This window comes from Xenopus laevis, chromosome 4S (genome assembly GCF_017654675.1).
Source record: "Xenopus laevis strain J_2021 chromosome 4S, Xenopus_laevis_v10.1, whole genome shotgun sequence".
Classification (NCBI taxonomy): Eukaryota; Metazoa; Chordata; class Amphibia; order Anura; family Pipidae; genus Xenopus; species Xenopus laevis.
Window position 1 is genome coordinate 27,087,737 of NC_054378.1, and position 16,201 is coordinate 27,103,937.

At 41.2% G+C, this 16,201-nt stretch overlaps 1 protein-coding gene across 4 annotated transcripts in view; it reads left to right on the top strand.

The window, feature by feature from the left end:
- Positions 1-16,201, top strand: part of LOC108715345 (solute carrier family 12 member 4) — a 287,853-nt gene that overhangs the window by 220,079 nt on the left and 51,573 nt on the right. For all 4 annotated transcript variants that reach the window (XM_018260421.2, XM_041561093.1, XM_018260420.2 and 1 more), the window contains one exon: positions 15,255-15,423. In XM_018260421.2, coding sequence (XP_018115910.1) covers positions 15,255-15,423 — 169 coding nt within the window. The remainder of the gene's footprint in view (positions 1-15,254; positions 15,424-16,201) is intronic.

The window sequence follows — 16,201 nt, forward strand, 5'->3', positions numbered from 1 at the left end:
ACTGTATCAACATTAAATAATAACAGTTGCAGTTGGTCAACTTTATTATACGCCAAACCTTTCTTTCCTCCCATGGGTCCACACAGGTTGTGCAGAAACAAGGCAGAAGAGTTGTGGTGGGGATCAATAGTCCTGAATTAGAACCCACTTAGTCCAGCAGTCCTTCCAGCCACAAAAAAACAAGCAAGCAGCACTCTAGGCATCCCACTCTGCAGGAGTCCATAGAAGAGCTGTAGCAAACATCAGGGGCCTGTATCCCTATAGGGCCCTACATACACGTTTTCTGATCAAGTGAGTGCTGCCTTACCTGTGTGTTTTTTTGTATGAGGAGGAGGAGAGATCCAGCAATCCCCCTGAAGGCTGTGCACCACGAATTTTCTTTCCCTAATTGGAGAGTGCTGATACTGTGAGTTTATTTATTTATTTATATATATATATATATATATATATATATATATATATATATATATATATATATATATATATATATATATATATATATATGTATGTATGTATATGTATATAAATGTGTGTGTGTGTGTGTGTGTGTGTGTATGTATATGTGTGTATATATAGGGAAGCAGTCTGTGTTGAGCACAGAGATATTTTTGGAATCCCTACAAGGTTGGAACTTTGTTTGTACTACCTTTTCATTTGGTGTGAGGAGACAGACAGTAGGCCTACTCCTGGTTAGTTAGGAGAACTGACCTGTATTAGTTAGAAGCCCATTAAGTGGCAAGGATTTTATTTTGAATTGTTTGGTGGAGGGTGCTCTGGCACAAAATAAAGCAACAAAAGGCAGTATAATATTGCAGAGACTGTGAAATAAAGGGGCGGTGATCCCTTAAGATTTGTGCAGCATGGAGGAGATTGTAAAACAGTTAATGCTGTCTAATGCTGCACTTCAGCAAGTCAATGCTGAACAGAAGGCAACAAATGCCTCAAATCAACATGCACAGCAGCAAATGGAAGCCTGCCATAATGCCGCACAGCAGCAAGTGGAAGCCCGCCATAAGGAGTTGGTACTACAGTTACAGCAACATACAATGGCTCGGCAACAGGCACAGCAGATGATGGCCATGTTTAAAAAGCTGGCAGAAGATGCAGAGGAAGACCGGCAGGTACTGACAGGATTGGTCCAACAGTTGGCACAGAGACCCCAGGAGCCACCTGTAGTAGCACATAGCAATGTACTCAAAATCAATGTAAGCCGCTTCCTCCAAAAGATGACAGAGGATGATCCGGAGGCATATCTCTCTACATTTGAGCGGACCACCAAAAGAGAGGGTTGGTTTAAAGAGCAGTGGGCAGGTCTTTTTGCACCCCTGCTAACCGGTGAATTGCAAAAAGCATATTTTGATCTTGACTCTGTTACTGCCAAGGATTATGAGAAAATGAAAAAAAAGATTCTGGCCCACCTTGGCGTTACCCTGGCGCTTCGTGCCCAACATGTATACAGCTGGGCTTATCACCCGGACAAGCCTCCACGCTCCCAGATGTTTGACCTGATCCACCTGTTGAAAAGATGGTTGCAGCCGGAGTCCTTGACTGGACCTGAGATTATTGAGAGGCTGGTGCTGGATCGCTACCTGAGGTCCCTTCCTGTTGCCCTACGCAAATGAGTTACCCATGGAGACCCTAAAACTGCAGATGCCCTTGTGGAGTTAGTGGAAAGGTACTGTGCTGCTGAGAACTTTGGCACCCTTCCCTCATCGTTCCGGGCTCCACACCTGAAAGGGAGGTACACCCTGGCAACGGGTAAGACTGTTCCTGGGGACATGGGTGGTGGTAAAAGTAAGTCACCCTTAAAGGGAGATAATTTTGGCAAAAACTCAAGAGGCTGGCAATCTAAGACTGGAATGTCTGTGACTCTTAGATTTAATTCTGAGACTGTTAAATGTTTCTGTTGCCATGATTTTGGTCATATTGCGGCAAATTGCTTTTTCCCTTTGCTTGATGATCCCATCACTTATTACTGACCATGCACCTCTAAAATGGATGGCCCAAAAGAAGGAGACAAATAGACGAGTGAATCATTGGTTCCTCACGCTGCAGGCCTAAGTTGTTCCAACCATTGGGTTGAAACTAAGAGGGAGGGGGTATGTGGTAAGGTCACCACGAGGATACCTGGGAAAGTCCAGGACGGAGCTTATTTATGCCCCAGGTTCCTAACAGAGTGGTTCCAGGACTGTTAATCCAGCCCGGGTTTTTTGTGTTATCCTAAGGCATCTCAGGTGAATAATTAAAAAGGCAGCTCAAGCCAGAGTGGGAGAGCTGCAGTCTGAGAATGAAAAGACACAGGGAAGCTGTCTGTGTGAGCACAGAGAGATTTTTGGAATCCCTACAAGGTTGGAACTTTGTACTACCTTTTCATTTGGTTTGAGGAGACAGGCAGTAGGCCTACTCCTGGTTAGTTAGGAGAACTGACCTGTATTAGTTAGAAGCCCATTAAGTGGCAAGGATTTTATTTTGAATTGTTTGGTGGAGGGTGCTCTGGCACAAAATAAAGCAACAAAAGGCAGTATAATATTGCAGAGACTGTGAAATAAAGGGGCGGTGATCCCTTAAGATTTGTGCAGCATGGAGGAGATTGTAAAACAGTTAATGGATTTTATTTCGAATTGTTTGTTTTGTTTATTCTGCTGCAAGTGATAATAAACTGCCAAAAAGAGACTATACTCTCACGAGTTGTGCTTGTGCCATGGGCTGTGCTATCCCCAGGAAACTGATCCCAGCTACCTAAACCCTTACAATATATATAGACAAATACAAGAGGTCCTCTGCACTCAACCCATTATCAATATATTTAAGACAGAGACATTTTGTGCATACTGCTACAGAAAAATGCCTTACCCTTTAAGCAAAACAGGGATTGTTTGTCATATATTGCAATATATTTAAGCTGGCCAAGTACGTCATCCCATATCTGGCCAGTCCTACACTAAATTTTCATCTGATTCATTAAGAATTCTATTGCTTCATTATACATTTTACAAAGGGACTAAGTTTTACCTGAAACTTACTAGATGCTTTCAAAGTAAAACTCCCAAACTTGGCTGCCCTTTTTTTAGACACCAGTGGGATCACCTGACTATAGTGGGGAAGGGTGGGGGCTACAACATGGATTGATAATGGGTTGAGTGCAGAGGACCTTTTGTATTTGTCTAAATGTATTTTATGGTCACAGCCTCATTGCACCCCTGCTTAATGGTTTTAAAAATGAATGGTGAGCACAACTTATCCTTGTTTGTTATAGTTATACAGGAGCAGTGACCAATACTTTGGTGACCAACAGACGCATTGATGTATCAATGGCAATTTAGTCACCGCAATCACTTGCGACATTACGGCTCAATAGATGTAAAGATAGTCACTGCCTTAGACTAAAATGCGAACGGATTGATCAAGAGAAGAAAAAAAAATAATAATAAAAAGACCAAGCAAAGAAAAGAAAAGAATGCTGACAAATAGAATTAATATTAATAATTATTACCAATAATTCATAGTAAATTATAAAAAAGGTTTGAAGGTAAATCCTTCATTCAGTCCATTTGGGGCTTTTGCTGTTAAGCCAATATATCCATTTTGCTTCACACTGCAATAATTTTTTGTCGATGTCACCTATTCTTGTTGTTAGTTTAAAATGTTCTACAGCAAAGAACTTCAATGTGCCTGTATTGGCATTGTGTAGTTCATTAATATTGTTTGCTACAGATGTGTTGTGTTTGTGTAAGGCGTTCTGGCCGTCCTCTGCACGTCCAAAATGGCGGCGCCCAGAGGAGGCCATCATTTTGACGCTGGCGACCAAAACATACATTTTGGCGCACGTCCTATGACGTCATCTGGCACGTTCTAGCGAAATCCTGCCTATTTAAAGACACCAGAAGGTTCTCTCAGCGCCAGAGTATAGGTTCTACTATCTTGAGTTCCTGGGTGTATTATAATATTGTTTTCTTGATCAACCTTTGCCTGAAATCTCGACCACGATATCTTGCTGCCTGGACTGACCTTTGCCTAGGTTCTACTATCTTGAGTTCCTGGGTGTATAATATTATTGTTTTCTTGATCGACCTTTGCCTGAAATCTCGACCACAATATCTTGCTGCCTGGACCGACCTTTGCCTGAACTGAAGATTCTTCTGCCTGATACTTTGTACCACGAACTGTGTTTGCTTAGATTGCTTCCTCGTTGGTCCGCACTCCAAACTGTGCCTTTGGGCCCTGACAGTATACTCGGGCCATGGACCCTTCAGAGGAAGCTCCGTCTCCTCCTGATTTCGGAAGAGCATTCCGTGGACTGGCCACGCGCATGGAATCCTACGAAGCTCAGCAGGTTCATTTTGGTCAAGCTCTGGAGGCCATCTTGGATAAATTATCTATCAATCCTCCAGCTGCCACAGCAGCTACACTTCCCGTGGCATTTCTCCTGCTCATGGTTCGGAGCCTAAGGTTCCAGCTCCTCCACTCTACCATGGAGATCCGCAGGCCTGTCGTGGGTTTGTGAACCAATGCCAAATCCAGTTCGAGCTCCAGCCTTTGCAACATCCTTCCAAGAGGACTAAAGTGGGCTTTGTGATAACTCGTCTTCAAGGGAAGGCTTTGGAATGGGCGTCCACCTTGTGAGAAAAGAACTCTCCCCTTATGATGTTGATTTGTTTCTCCAGTCCTTTTGCAAGGTTTTTGATGCACCTGGCCAAGTATCCCCCGCTGCTTCCCGTCTGCTGCAGAATCGCCAAGGGAGTTGCAGCGTCAGCGAGTATGCCATAGACTTTTGCACTTTAGCAGCAGAGACAAATTGGAATAATGATTCCTATCATGCGGTTTTTACCAGGGACTCTCTACTCGCCTAAAGGACGACCTGGTATCCTGTGATCTTCCGGAGCAATTGGAAGATCTCATCGCTCTTGCCATCAAGATTGATGCCAGGATGCGTGTGCACCTGTTCGACAGAGAGAGAAGCAAGAAATTTCTACCTTCCCTGGCTCATCGATTCCAGAGACCGTTCCTTCCTACTACCCCTGTTACCCTTCCGACTTCTGCTTCTTCTGAAGAACCCATGCAGATCAGGGGAGCACGCTTATTTGAAGAGGAAAAGTTACGCAGACGTACTGCCGGCTTATGCCTTTACTGCGGAGGCAAGGCTCACTTTGCCTTTAATTGTCCTGTGAAGCAGGGCAACCTTCCCGCCTAGGTAAGTTTGGGGAGACTCACCTGGGCGGAATTGATCCTTTCCCTCATCAACCTTCTCGTCGTTTTTTGCTTCCACTGCAGCTTCAAGTCTCGGCTAAGCAAATCTCAAACTCCACAATCGCCTCATCGACTGGTCTGCTAACCAGATTTCCCAGTGGAGTCCATATTGTCGACAAAAGTGTTTGCCCCCTAATGCAGTCCTAAAATTATCCTGTTCTTTAATAAATCTTCATTCTCTTCCACTGGCATATCAGGACTTTGGTGATATCTTTTGTAAAAAGTCTGCAGAAACCCTTCCCCCGCACCCACCCTACGACTGCCCCATTGATCTTCTTCCCAGTACCATGCCTCCTCGAGGTCGAACATACCCTCTATCCCCAGGTTCTACTATCTTGACTACCTTTGCCTGAAATCTCGACCACGATATCTTGCTACCTGGACGATATTCTTATTTTCTCAAAACATCTTGCTAAACATAGAACCCATGTTAGGGAGGTTCTTTCTTGCTTAAGGAAGAATGCCTTGTTTGCCAAGCTGGAAAAATGTTCTTTTGAGACTTCCAAAATTCCATTTTTGGGTTATATAAATTCCTCTGAAGGCTTTGAGATGGACCCAGCCAAGATTTCCACCATTCAAGAGTGGCCTCTGCCTACTAGTACCAAGGCTATACAGAGGTTCATTGGCTTTCCAATTACTATAGGCAATTCATTAAGCAGTACTTTCCCAAAGACAACTCTGTGATGGGAAACTTCATCCATGTGCTTTCTTTTCTAAAAAAAAATTCTCCTCCAGAACGCAATTATGATGTTGGCAATCATGAACTTCTGGCTGTCAAGTTAGCATTAGAAGAATGGAGGCATCTTCTTGAAGGATCTGCAGTTCCTGTGACCATTTTTACGGACCATAAGAACTTGGAATATATTCAAACCCTTAAACGTTTGAACCCCAGGCGGGCCCATTGGTCCTTGTTCTTTTCTCGTTTTAATTTTGTCATCACTTTCCGACCTGGCTCCAGAAACAAGAAGGCCTTATCCAGAAGTTTTACTCCAGTGGATTCTTCTTTGAAAGATGAAGAACGGATTGTTCCATCTGCAAAGATTGTTGCTGCTTTGTTTCCTTCAATGGGGTCTCAAATCTTGTCTGCTCAAACTTCTGCACCTGCTGATACACCTCTTGGTGTGGCCTTTGTTCCGCCGGATCTTCATCAATCGATTCTTCATCAGTCACACAGTTCCAAGCAGGCTGGCCATCCTGGGATCAAGAAGACTACTGAGTTATTATCCCGTCTTGTTTGGTGGCCATCTCTTCGGAAGGATGTTAAAGAATTTGTTTCTTCTTGTTCCATTTGTGCCGCCTCTAAAACCTGTCACACCTCCCCCAAGGGATTACTATTACCACTACCCATTCCTTCCCGGCCTTGGACACATTTGGCCATGGACTTTATTGTGGACCTTCCTCCTTCCCGTGGTTGTACAGTCATTTGGGTGGTAATTGACAGGTTCAGCAAAATGGCTCACTTAATCCCTTTCCATAAATTACCTTCTGCTTTGGAACTTTCTAATTTATTCATTCAACACATTTTTCGCCTTCATGGTTTTTCTCTAGAAATTGTGTCTAACAGAGGTTTACAGTTTATTTCAAAGTTTTGGAGGTCCTTATGTAAATCACTCAATATTTAGTTACATTTTTCCTCTGCCTATCATCCTCAGTCCAATGGAGCTTCTGAACGTGTCAATCAAGCTCTTGAACAGTTTCTAAGATGCCATATTTCGTTGTGCCAAGATGATTGGGCTGATTTACTTCTTTTGGCCGAATTTGCTCACAATAACTCTTCATGCTTCTTCTGACAGATCTCCTTTTTTTGTGTTTATGGGCAACACCCTTTGGCTTTTTCTCAAGATGTACTCCTCTCCAATGTACTGGCTGCCAATGACCAAATTTCCCATATGTCCGCCATTTAGCAAGCCACAAAGGTCAACCTAGAGAAGAGTTCCTCCAGTCAAAAGTTCTATGCTGATAAGAAGTGTTCACTTCCTCCACAGTATGCTCTTGGTGATAAGGTGTGGCTTTCTACTAAGAACATTCACCTCAAGATTCCATCTGCTAAATTAGGCCCCAGATTCATTGGGCCTTTTCCCATTATTGAACTCATAAACCCTGTGGCCGTTCGTCTCCAGTTGACCCCAGAGATGAAGATCCCGAATGTTTTTCATGTATCTCTTCTTAAACCAGCTGCGGTTGGTCATGTTTCTTCTCTGCCAGTTCCTGTATCTGTTGATGGTCATCTGGAATTCGAAGTAGAGAAATTTATGGATTCTCGGGTGTCCAGGGGTTCTCTTCAGTATTTGGTGAAATGGAGAGGGTTCAGCCCTGAAGAATGTTCCTGGGTCAAACATTCAGACATTCATACTCCTCTTCTAATTCGGAGATTTCACAGAAGATTTCCTCTTAAACCCAGCCTTGGTGGTCCGGAGGCACCCCGTGGAGGAGGGGGTACTGTAAGGCGTTCTGGCCGTCCTCTGCGCGTCCAAAATGGCGCCGCCCAGAGGAGGCCACGTGGCCATCTGACGCCAGTGTGACGCCTGTGTGACACGTGCAGGCGTCGGCACGCATTTTGGCGCACGTCCTATGATGTCATCTGGCACGTTCTGCAGCGAAATCCTGCCTATTTAAAGACACCAGAAGGTTCTCTCAGAGCCCGGGTATAGGTTCTACTATCTTGAGTTCCTGGGTGTATAATATTATTGTTTTCCTGATCATCGACCTTTACCTGAATATAATGCTGCCTGAACTGACGATTCTTCTGCCTGATCCTTTGTACCATGAACTGTGTTTGCTTAGATTGCTTCCTCCTTGGTCCACACTCCAAACTGTGCCTTCGGGCCCTGACAGTTTGTTCTTCACATCTCCTATATGTTCAATGTATCAATGGGAGCAGCGATCAGGAGTGACAGGCCCGGCAGTGGGAGCAACAACAAGCGCTCTCCACCGCAGACCCCCAGTCAGCAGGGACCTCCATTACACAGGGTGCACGGGAAACAAAGGGGCAGCAGGGCTCAGAGTCAGCAGCAGCAGCACACCGAGTGTGCAGGGAGAAGTCCAGCGCGTGCCAACCACAACTGCCCCGTAGATGATCACCACCAGGACCAGTACGGCTGCATCAAGAAGTGACTGGAGAAGAAGAAGCTGGCTGTCAATCTTGCTGGCAGAGCGCGGCAGACATAGAGTGGCCAGGAGAGATAGCCAGGGAGAAGAAATCAACTGCTGCAGGAAGGATGGTCGCCCTGTCGCCGTTTCTGAAGAGGACAGGAAGTGGAGTTTCAGTAAGTTATTTTTTAATAAAGGCTTTGCAATTTAAAAGTTTAAAGTGTGTTGGTGTTTATAGTTTGATGTATACTAACGAATTTTGTAAAAAATTTTTTTGACATTACTGGTCCTTTAATGTCCATTCTGCCCACAACGCATGTAGTTTTTTTCAATATAGGGGCATGCTAAGCAGTTACCACATCTGTAACACCCCATGGTTTTATCTGTCAACCATGTGGACTTCATGGGGATATTGTAATGGCTTTGTATAAGATGGTCCCTTAGGTTTCTTCTTCTCCTAAACGCAATTAGAGGTCTATCCCCAATTATTTGCTGAAGGTCTCTATCTTGTTCTAGTATGTGCCAGTGCTTAGTTAAGATTTGGGTAATTTCCTTGTGTTGCATGCTGATATCTCCAACTAATCTCATATGGTTAGTCTTGCTCTGCTTAATCTAAACTTTCTTAGTGATTAGAAGGGAGTTTCTGTCCATAGCCAGTGCTCTTTTATAGGCTATTTTAATGAATTGTAACTTTATCCCCCTCAGTCTAAATCTCTCATATAGTTTCTTGGCTTCCTCTTTAAAGTCCTCCAAGGTACTACATAACCATCTCATTCTTAAGTACTGTCCTGTCGGTATCCCTCTAATAGTATTCTGGGGATGTTGACTGTTCGCGTGTAATAGACCGTTGGTCGCTGTTTTCTTTCTATATACTGCAGTATGCAAATTGTTATTCCGTCCCCCTTAGCTGATGGTAATATTTACTATTGAAGTTAAAATAGTTATGCTTCAAAATGAATTCTAGTAGTTCTATCACAAATGAATTGTGCTCACAGAATTGTTGTCCTCTCTGACTAAGAGTATCTTGACTGCTAATAATCCCACATCGTGTAGCATACTGATGTACAAGGATTCAATGTCTAGAAACGCCAACAATTGTTCTTCTCCCAAGGTGATGCCCTCTAAGTGTCACAAGGCATCCATTGGCTGAACAGCAAAGCCCCAAATGGACTGAATGAAGGATTTACCTTAATACCTTTTTTATATATACTATGAAGTACTGGTAATATTATATTAATTATATTTGTCAGCATTCTTTTCTTTGTCTTTTTATTATAATTATGTTTTTTTTCTCTTGATCAATTAGTTCGCATATTATTATAAGGCAGTTACTCTCTTTACATCTATCGAGCCGTGACACATTTTCTACCCCTCACTCCCAAGCTTTAATATTCACTGACTACTGTTCCTCACTTGCTTCCCAGCTGGAGAAATACAATGTTGCAAGTGATTGCGGTGACTAAATTGCCATCGATACATAAATGCGTCTGTTGGTCACCATGGTATCCAACATAACACCCGCAGTACATGCACAATATGTGGCATGAAAGCAAGTGTGGGTAAAATTGTATTTGTACTGGTGTTGACATACGTGACGCAACCCGCAAAACCCAGAAGTCACGTGCCGCAAGTATCGTGAGACTTTGAGTATCCGGATTCATCAATTTACCTATTTAAACTTGGAAACACAGCGTGCTCGTCACTTATGCCCCTGAAGAAGCCAAGTTAGTCATGAAACACGTAGGGCGCCATAGGTGGACAGTGGTGTGCTTAGCTCCCACTTGGTCCCTACGTAATTAGGCAGGATTTGGACAGGAGGTACCTATGGAAGGGAGGGAGCGGGTGACTTTGTGCTTTGAATTCTTTTGAAGTGGTTAATAGTTTGGTATGAGGAATACCTCTGTTGAAACACCACTTGTCCACCTTTTGCGGTTTTTAATATTGTGACTTTTTTATGGACAAGGTCCAGCGCTGCCAACAGGTCATCTGAGCAGTGTGCGTGTGTAGAAATGAGCGCTTTTACTAGCAAACTTTATTAAAGGTTACATTTTAACTATTAGTTACTTTTTGTATGCCACTGATTGAACTAGTTTGCTTTGAAGTGAATATTGGATGCTGAAATGTCGGTTGGGCATACCATGCCATAATACAATATATTTTTTCACCCTTGGTGCTGTTTTCTTTGTTTCCAGATGCATATGCTTAATTTAACGTGCACAAGGGCAGTTACGAGGTAGCTTTTTGGAAGGTGGTGCTGTCCTGTTTGAATTTTGTGTGTGTGTGTGTGTGTGTGTGTGTGTGTGTGTGTGTGTGTGTGTGTGTGTGTGTGTGTGTGTGTGTGTGTGTGTGTGTGTGTGTGTGTGTATATATATATAAAATAAAAAAACTTTTTATTTAACTCAACGTTTCGATCCCTCACAGGGATCTTTCTCAACAGTATACAAACATGCCCATATAAATACGTATGTATATATTTTTTTTTTTTTACGCCATACTTCACGAAGAATCCACACTCTAAGGGCTTATAAAGTAAAATAATCATTTATTTACAGATAATAGGTGGTGATGGGCTGGCACAAACCGGATCACACTCCAAAAATAGATGAAGTAAAAAAGTTTTTTTATTCGAACAAAAATAGATGTAGTAAAAAAGTATTTTTATTAGAACAAAAACATCACAACGTGTTTCTTGCCATAGGGGCACTTAGACAGCCTATGACTAAGTGCCCCTATTCCACAAAATGCGTAAGGCCTCTGTCGTGATGTTTTTGTTCTAATAAAAAGACTTTTATTTACATAACATCAATCTGACGTTTCTGCCCTATCCAAGGCCTTTCTCGATAACGATTGTTCATATGCCTGGGTGCCCGGTCACCAAATGTTTACTATACACTTCCAAAAACTTCAGCACTCTCAGGACTAAAATATATAAACAAAATGTATGTACTTTCTCAAAGTGCCAAAATCAATTTAGAGCATGTCTTTTAACTAACAACTGGAAGGAAAACCAACAGCTGCAGCGCTATCACATGATTAACATCATTAACAAAGCAATAAAATATTATACGAAATACTATACTAAATACTATACTAAAATATTATACTGAAAATATTATACTGAATATACATGCATTCCATATGTGTAAAATACACATTTCTTAGACATCATCCATAATAAAAAACAGTTTAACAAACAACATTGTAACAATAATGTATCATTATCCGTCAAAATTCATAGCAGAAGCAAATTCTGTTCCTAAACCTTACTATTGCTTTGTGTAACACTCCTATATCATATCATTATTTTGTTGCGATAAAGGAGCAATTTCAATTACTTATGTTACTAATGTGTGAATAGTTGAGTCTATCACACTGAACTATAACACTAATAATGCTTTCCCTTTAATTAATTAATTTGTCTGTTACTATGCTGGAGCTGACATGGATCAAACAGCCTGCGTTGTGTTTAACACCCTTGTATATTTTCCTTTACAAATATCCTCAATCTTCACTTACCCTCTATGTATGTTACTATGCTAGACCCAGGAAAATTTCAATAAACCTGTGGTGTATTATCTTTACAGCTATCATGGATTCAATGTTGCTATGGATGGTCACACCCTCCCCCAAAAAAAATGTGTTCACTAGCACCCATATTAAACTTCAAAGTCCCCTCACCTAGTATCTACCCAAATGTTCTCATAAATCCAAAAAATAAAAGTGTATCCATGTGTTGTGTCAAAAATAACCACTCTTCATCCCCATGGGAACCATTATTATAGCACCTTAGAAAATTCAAAATTGAATTCAAATTCAAAAATACCAACCGAAATTAAACTGAAGGGTTTTTTTTTGGCCGAATAGGTCAGTTTTCGATCAAATAGGTCTGCTTTCGATCAAATGCTATTCAAAGTTTTTCCAAAAAAAAAAAATGTAGATTTTTGAAACAAAAGTATATTTGTATTCACTCCGTTACACAATAACCCGCTTTTTCCCCCTGGCTATGCTACTCCGGCGTTTCAATGGTGGAAAGCAAATGGCATCAATAGAATACAAGATATGTTACTGACTATGGGTGTTGTCACTTCAGTATTTACAATTTGTGAAATCTATGCCAGAGAGCGAAATTATAGATATTCACAGTTACTGCACTTCATTCGTTCGGTTGACCCCTCTTTCAAGTCTAGACCCCCAACTCTGTTAGAAACATGCTCTCAACGAGCTGGGAAACTGCAAGGTACTATCTCTTTACTATATAAATATTTTGTTTCCACGGATGTGGAAAACCCCCTTAAATATATGCTAGATTGGGAGAAAGATTTGGGGCGTTCTATATCTCAACAAGAATGGTCACTAATTTGGAATACTGTTTCTAAGATATCCCCTAATACTGCCATTAAAGAATCTACATACAAGGTACTGATGCGTTGGCACCTCACCCTGGCAAGGAAACATCACTTTGATCCTTCCACTCCCGCTTCTTGCTTCAGGGGTTGTACAGCAGTTGGGGATTATCTGCATATTTGGTGGACATGTCCTGTGGCAAAGCAATATTGGGCGGAGGTTTATAGCCTACTTGAGCGAATATTTCATACGCATATAGTCCCTGAGGCCACTACAACTCTTTTAGCCTGCCCATCCAAAGGCCTCTCGAAGCTCCAGAATACCTTGATGGGACAAATCCTAGCTGCTGCACGAACCAATTTAGCGAAACATTGGCTGCAACACACCATAGATGTTCATGCCGTGATTGCAAAAATTACCCAAACACAGAATCTGTTGTATTTAACGGCTTTATTAGAAGACAGAGTAGAGAAACATACACAAATTTGGGCCCCATGGAATGTGTTTCTACAACCTTGAGTTATACAATGCGTGTGAAGTATGTTTTACTGAATGACGTTATGCTGATGTGAACCAGTTGAAATGTTTTGTACTGTAAATGATATTAACATTATTCTCTGTACATGATTCTAACTTTGAAAAATAAGAGATTATAAAAAAAAGTATATTTGTATGCGCTTCCTACAATAAACTTTATCCCACCATTTGGATTACTTAGACCTTCAGACGGTTAGATTTAATCTATAATGTCCCGCAAGCATCTCACAGGACGTAATATCAGAAGCAGGCAGTCAGTTAGCGATCCTCCTTACTCACGTACCAGAGTCCCAATGTATTTCACCTCAGGGAAACAAAAAGAAGAGAAAACAATGCGCACTCCTATGGGCACATACACTGGGTCCCTGCTTGATTTTTACTTACAGGATTCTCGGTGTGCGATCGCGTGGTATTATTCCACCCGACACCCGAGTGTGTTGGTAGCCTTACTTCCCTGGGCTGATGTTTAGCGCTTCCAGCTGGGATATCAGTCGAGCAACAAGGAAAAGCTCAAGGATAGAAATTTTCATTTATTACAAATACGGTATGCACTTACATTAAAATTCAGGATATTCAGCCTAACGTGTTTAGTCACTTCATCAGAGGCAATAATTTTTGTATCAAGTTTGCTCCTTTTCTACTTACCATAACACATTCGCTGTTTCACAGGTTGTGGTATATTTGTTGGAATGCCCGTGTAAAAAACAATATGTGGGCAGAACCACCAGAAAACTGAAATTAAGAATAGGGGAACATATAAGGAACATCAAAAATGGACTAAAAACACACAGGGGCCAATTCATTAACTTCGAGTGAAGGATTCGAAGTAAAAAAACTTTGAATGTCGAAGTGTTTTTTGGCTACTTCGACCATCGAATGGGCTACTTCGACCTTCGACTTTGAATCGAAGGATTCGAACTAAAAATCGTTCAACCATTCGATAGTCGAAGTACTGTCTCTTTAAGAAAAAACTTCGACCCCCCTAGTTCGCCACCTAAAAGCTACCGAACCCAATGTTAGCCTATGGGGAAGGTCCCCATAGGCTTGGCTAAGTTTTTTTTGGTCGAAGGATAATCCTTCGATCGTTGGATTGAAATCCTTCGATTCGAAGGATTTAATCGTTCGATCGAAACTGCTAGTACTATGTACTATGAAGTATCTTACATAACCCTGTATTCCCTCCCTTGCTTCTTAAAGTTATCCAATGTATGAGCCATTATGACTGATTCAGGGAGAGAATTCCACATCTTCACAACGCTCGCGGTAAAAAAAATCCTCCCAAATATTAAGACGGAACCTCCTTTCTGGGTGACCTTGTGTCAGTTGGAAAGACCCACTGGTAAATAAAGCATTAGAGAGATTTTTACATGATCCTTTTTATATATTTATCATAGTTATTTCACCCCTCCAGTATGAACAACCCAAACTTGGCCAGTATCTTCTCATAGCTAAGATTTTCCATACCGTTTATCAGCTTAGTTGCCCTTCTCTGCATCCTCTTATTCAATAATGTCATGTTTGAGTTCTGGATAACAAAACTGTACAGCAACCAATGCTCTGTACAGTGGAAGAATGACCCCCCCCTCCTCCTCCTGTGAATCTATACCCCTTATACATCTATGTAACTACTGTATGTAACAAGCTTAGTGGTCTAAACAGCAAGTAGATTCTTGATTACTGTTCTTTCCAAAGGGTGTGCTGTCAAATATTAATTGTAGGGTTTTAATTTTGTCAGTGTAATTTTTTTCAGATTAGAAAGAGTGTTAAGAAGTTCAGAATGGAATAACAAACCTCTGTTATAGTAAATAAAGTAATTGGAAACATGCTTTTGTCAGCATCATCATTTATTTATTTGTATAATGCTGACAAGTTACTCAGCACTTTACATGAATATGTAATATTAATATATATATATATATATATATATATATATATATATATATATATATATATATATATATATATATATATATATATATTTGTACTAGTATAATTATTATGAATCATATAATTACAGCTTCTTGTATTCTCTCCAGACCTCAACTGTTGGTTCTTTTAAAGCTTGATGAAGATCTTCATGTTAAATATCCACGTCTACTCACATTTTCCTCTCAGCTAAAAGCTGGCAAAGGCTTAACAATAATTGGCACCACCCTTCAAGGAAACTTTTTGGAGAGCTATGGAGAGGTTCAGGCTGCTGAGCAGGTATATATTTCTGATCTTGTTCACCTTCTACATGTACAAGTGCAACGATTCTGGCCTAGTAGCAAACATTTAACATTTAGACTTAACTGGACTGTTTGTGATTAAAGGGATCCTGTCATGGGAAAACATGTTTTTTTCAAAACGCATCAGTTAATAGTGCTACTCCAGCAGAATTGCACTGAAATCCATTTCTCAAAAGAGCAAACAGATTTTTTTATATTCCATTTTGAAATTTGATGGGGCTAGACATTTTGTCAATTTCCCAGCTGCCCCTGGTCATGTGACTTGTGCCTGCACTTTAGGAGAGAAATGCTTCCTGGCAGGCTGCTGTTTTTCCTTCTCAATGTAACTGAATGTGTCTCAGCGAGACATGGGTTTTTACTATTTAGTGTTGTTCTTAGATCTACCAGGCAGCTGTTATCTTGTGTTAGGGAGCTGCGATCTGGTTACCTTCCCATTGTTCTTTTGTTTGGCTGCTGGGGGGGAAAAGGGAGGGGGGTGATATTGCTCCAACTTGCAGTACAGCAGTAAAGAGTGATTGAAGTTTATCAGAGCACAAGTCACATGACTTGGGGCAGCTGGGAAATTGACAATATGTCTAGCCCCATGTCAGATTTCAAAATTGAATATAAAAAAAATCTGTTTGCTCTTTTGAGAAATGGATTTCAGTGCAGAATTCTGCCGGAGAAACACTATTAACTGATTCATTTTGAAAAAAAAAAAAAATTCCCATGACCGTATCCCTTTAACTATTATCTGGAACACATTGTACCTGTAC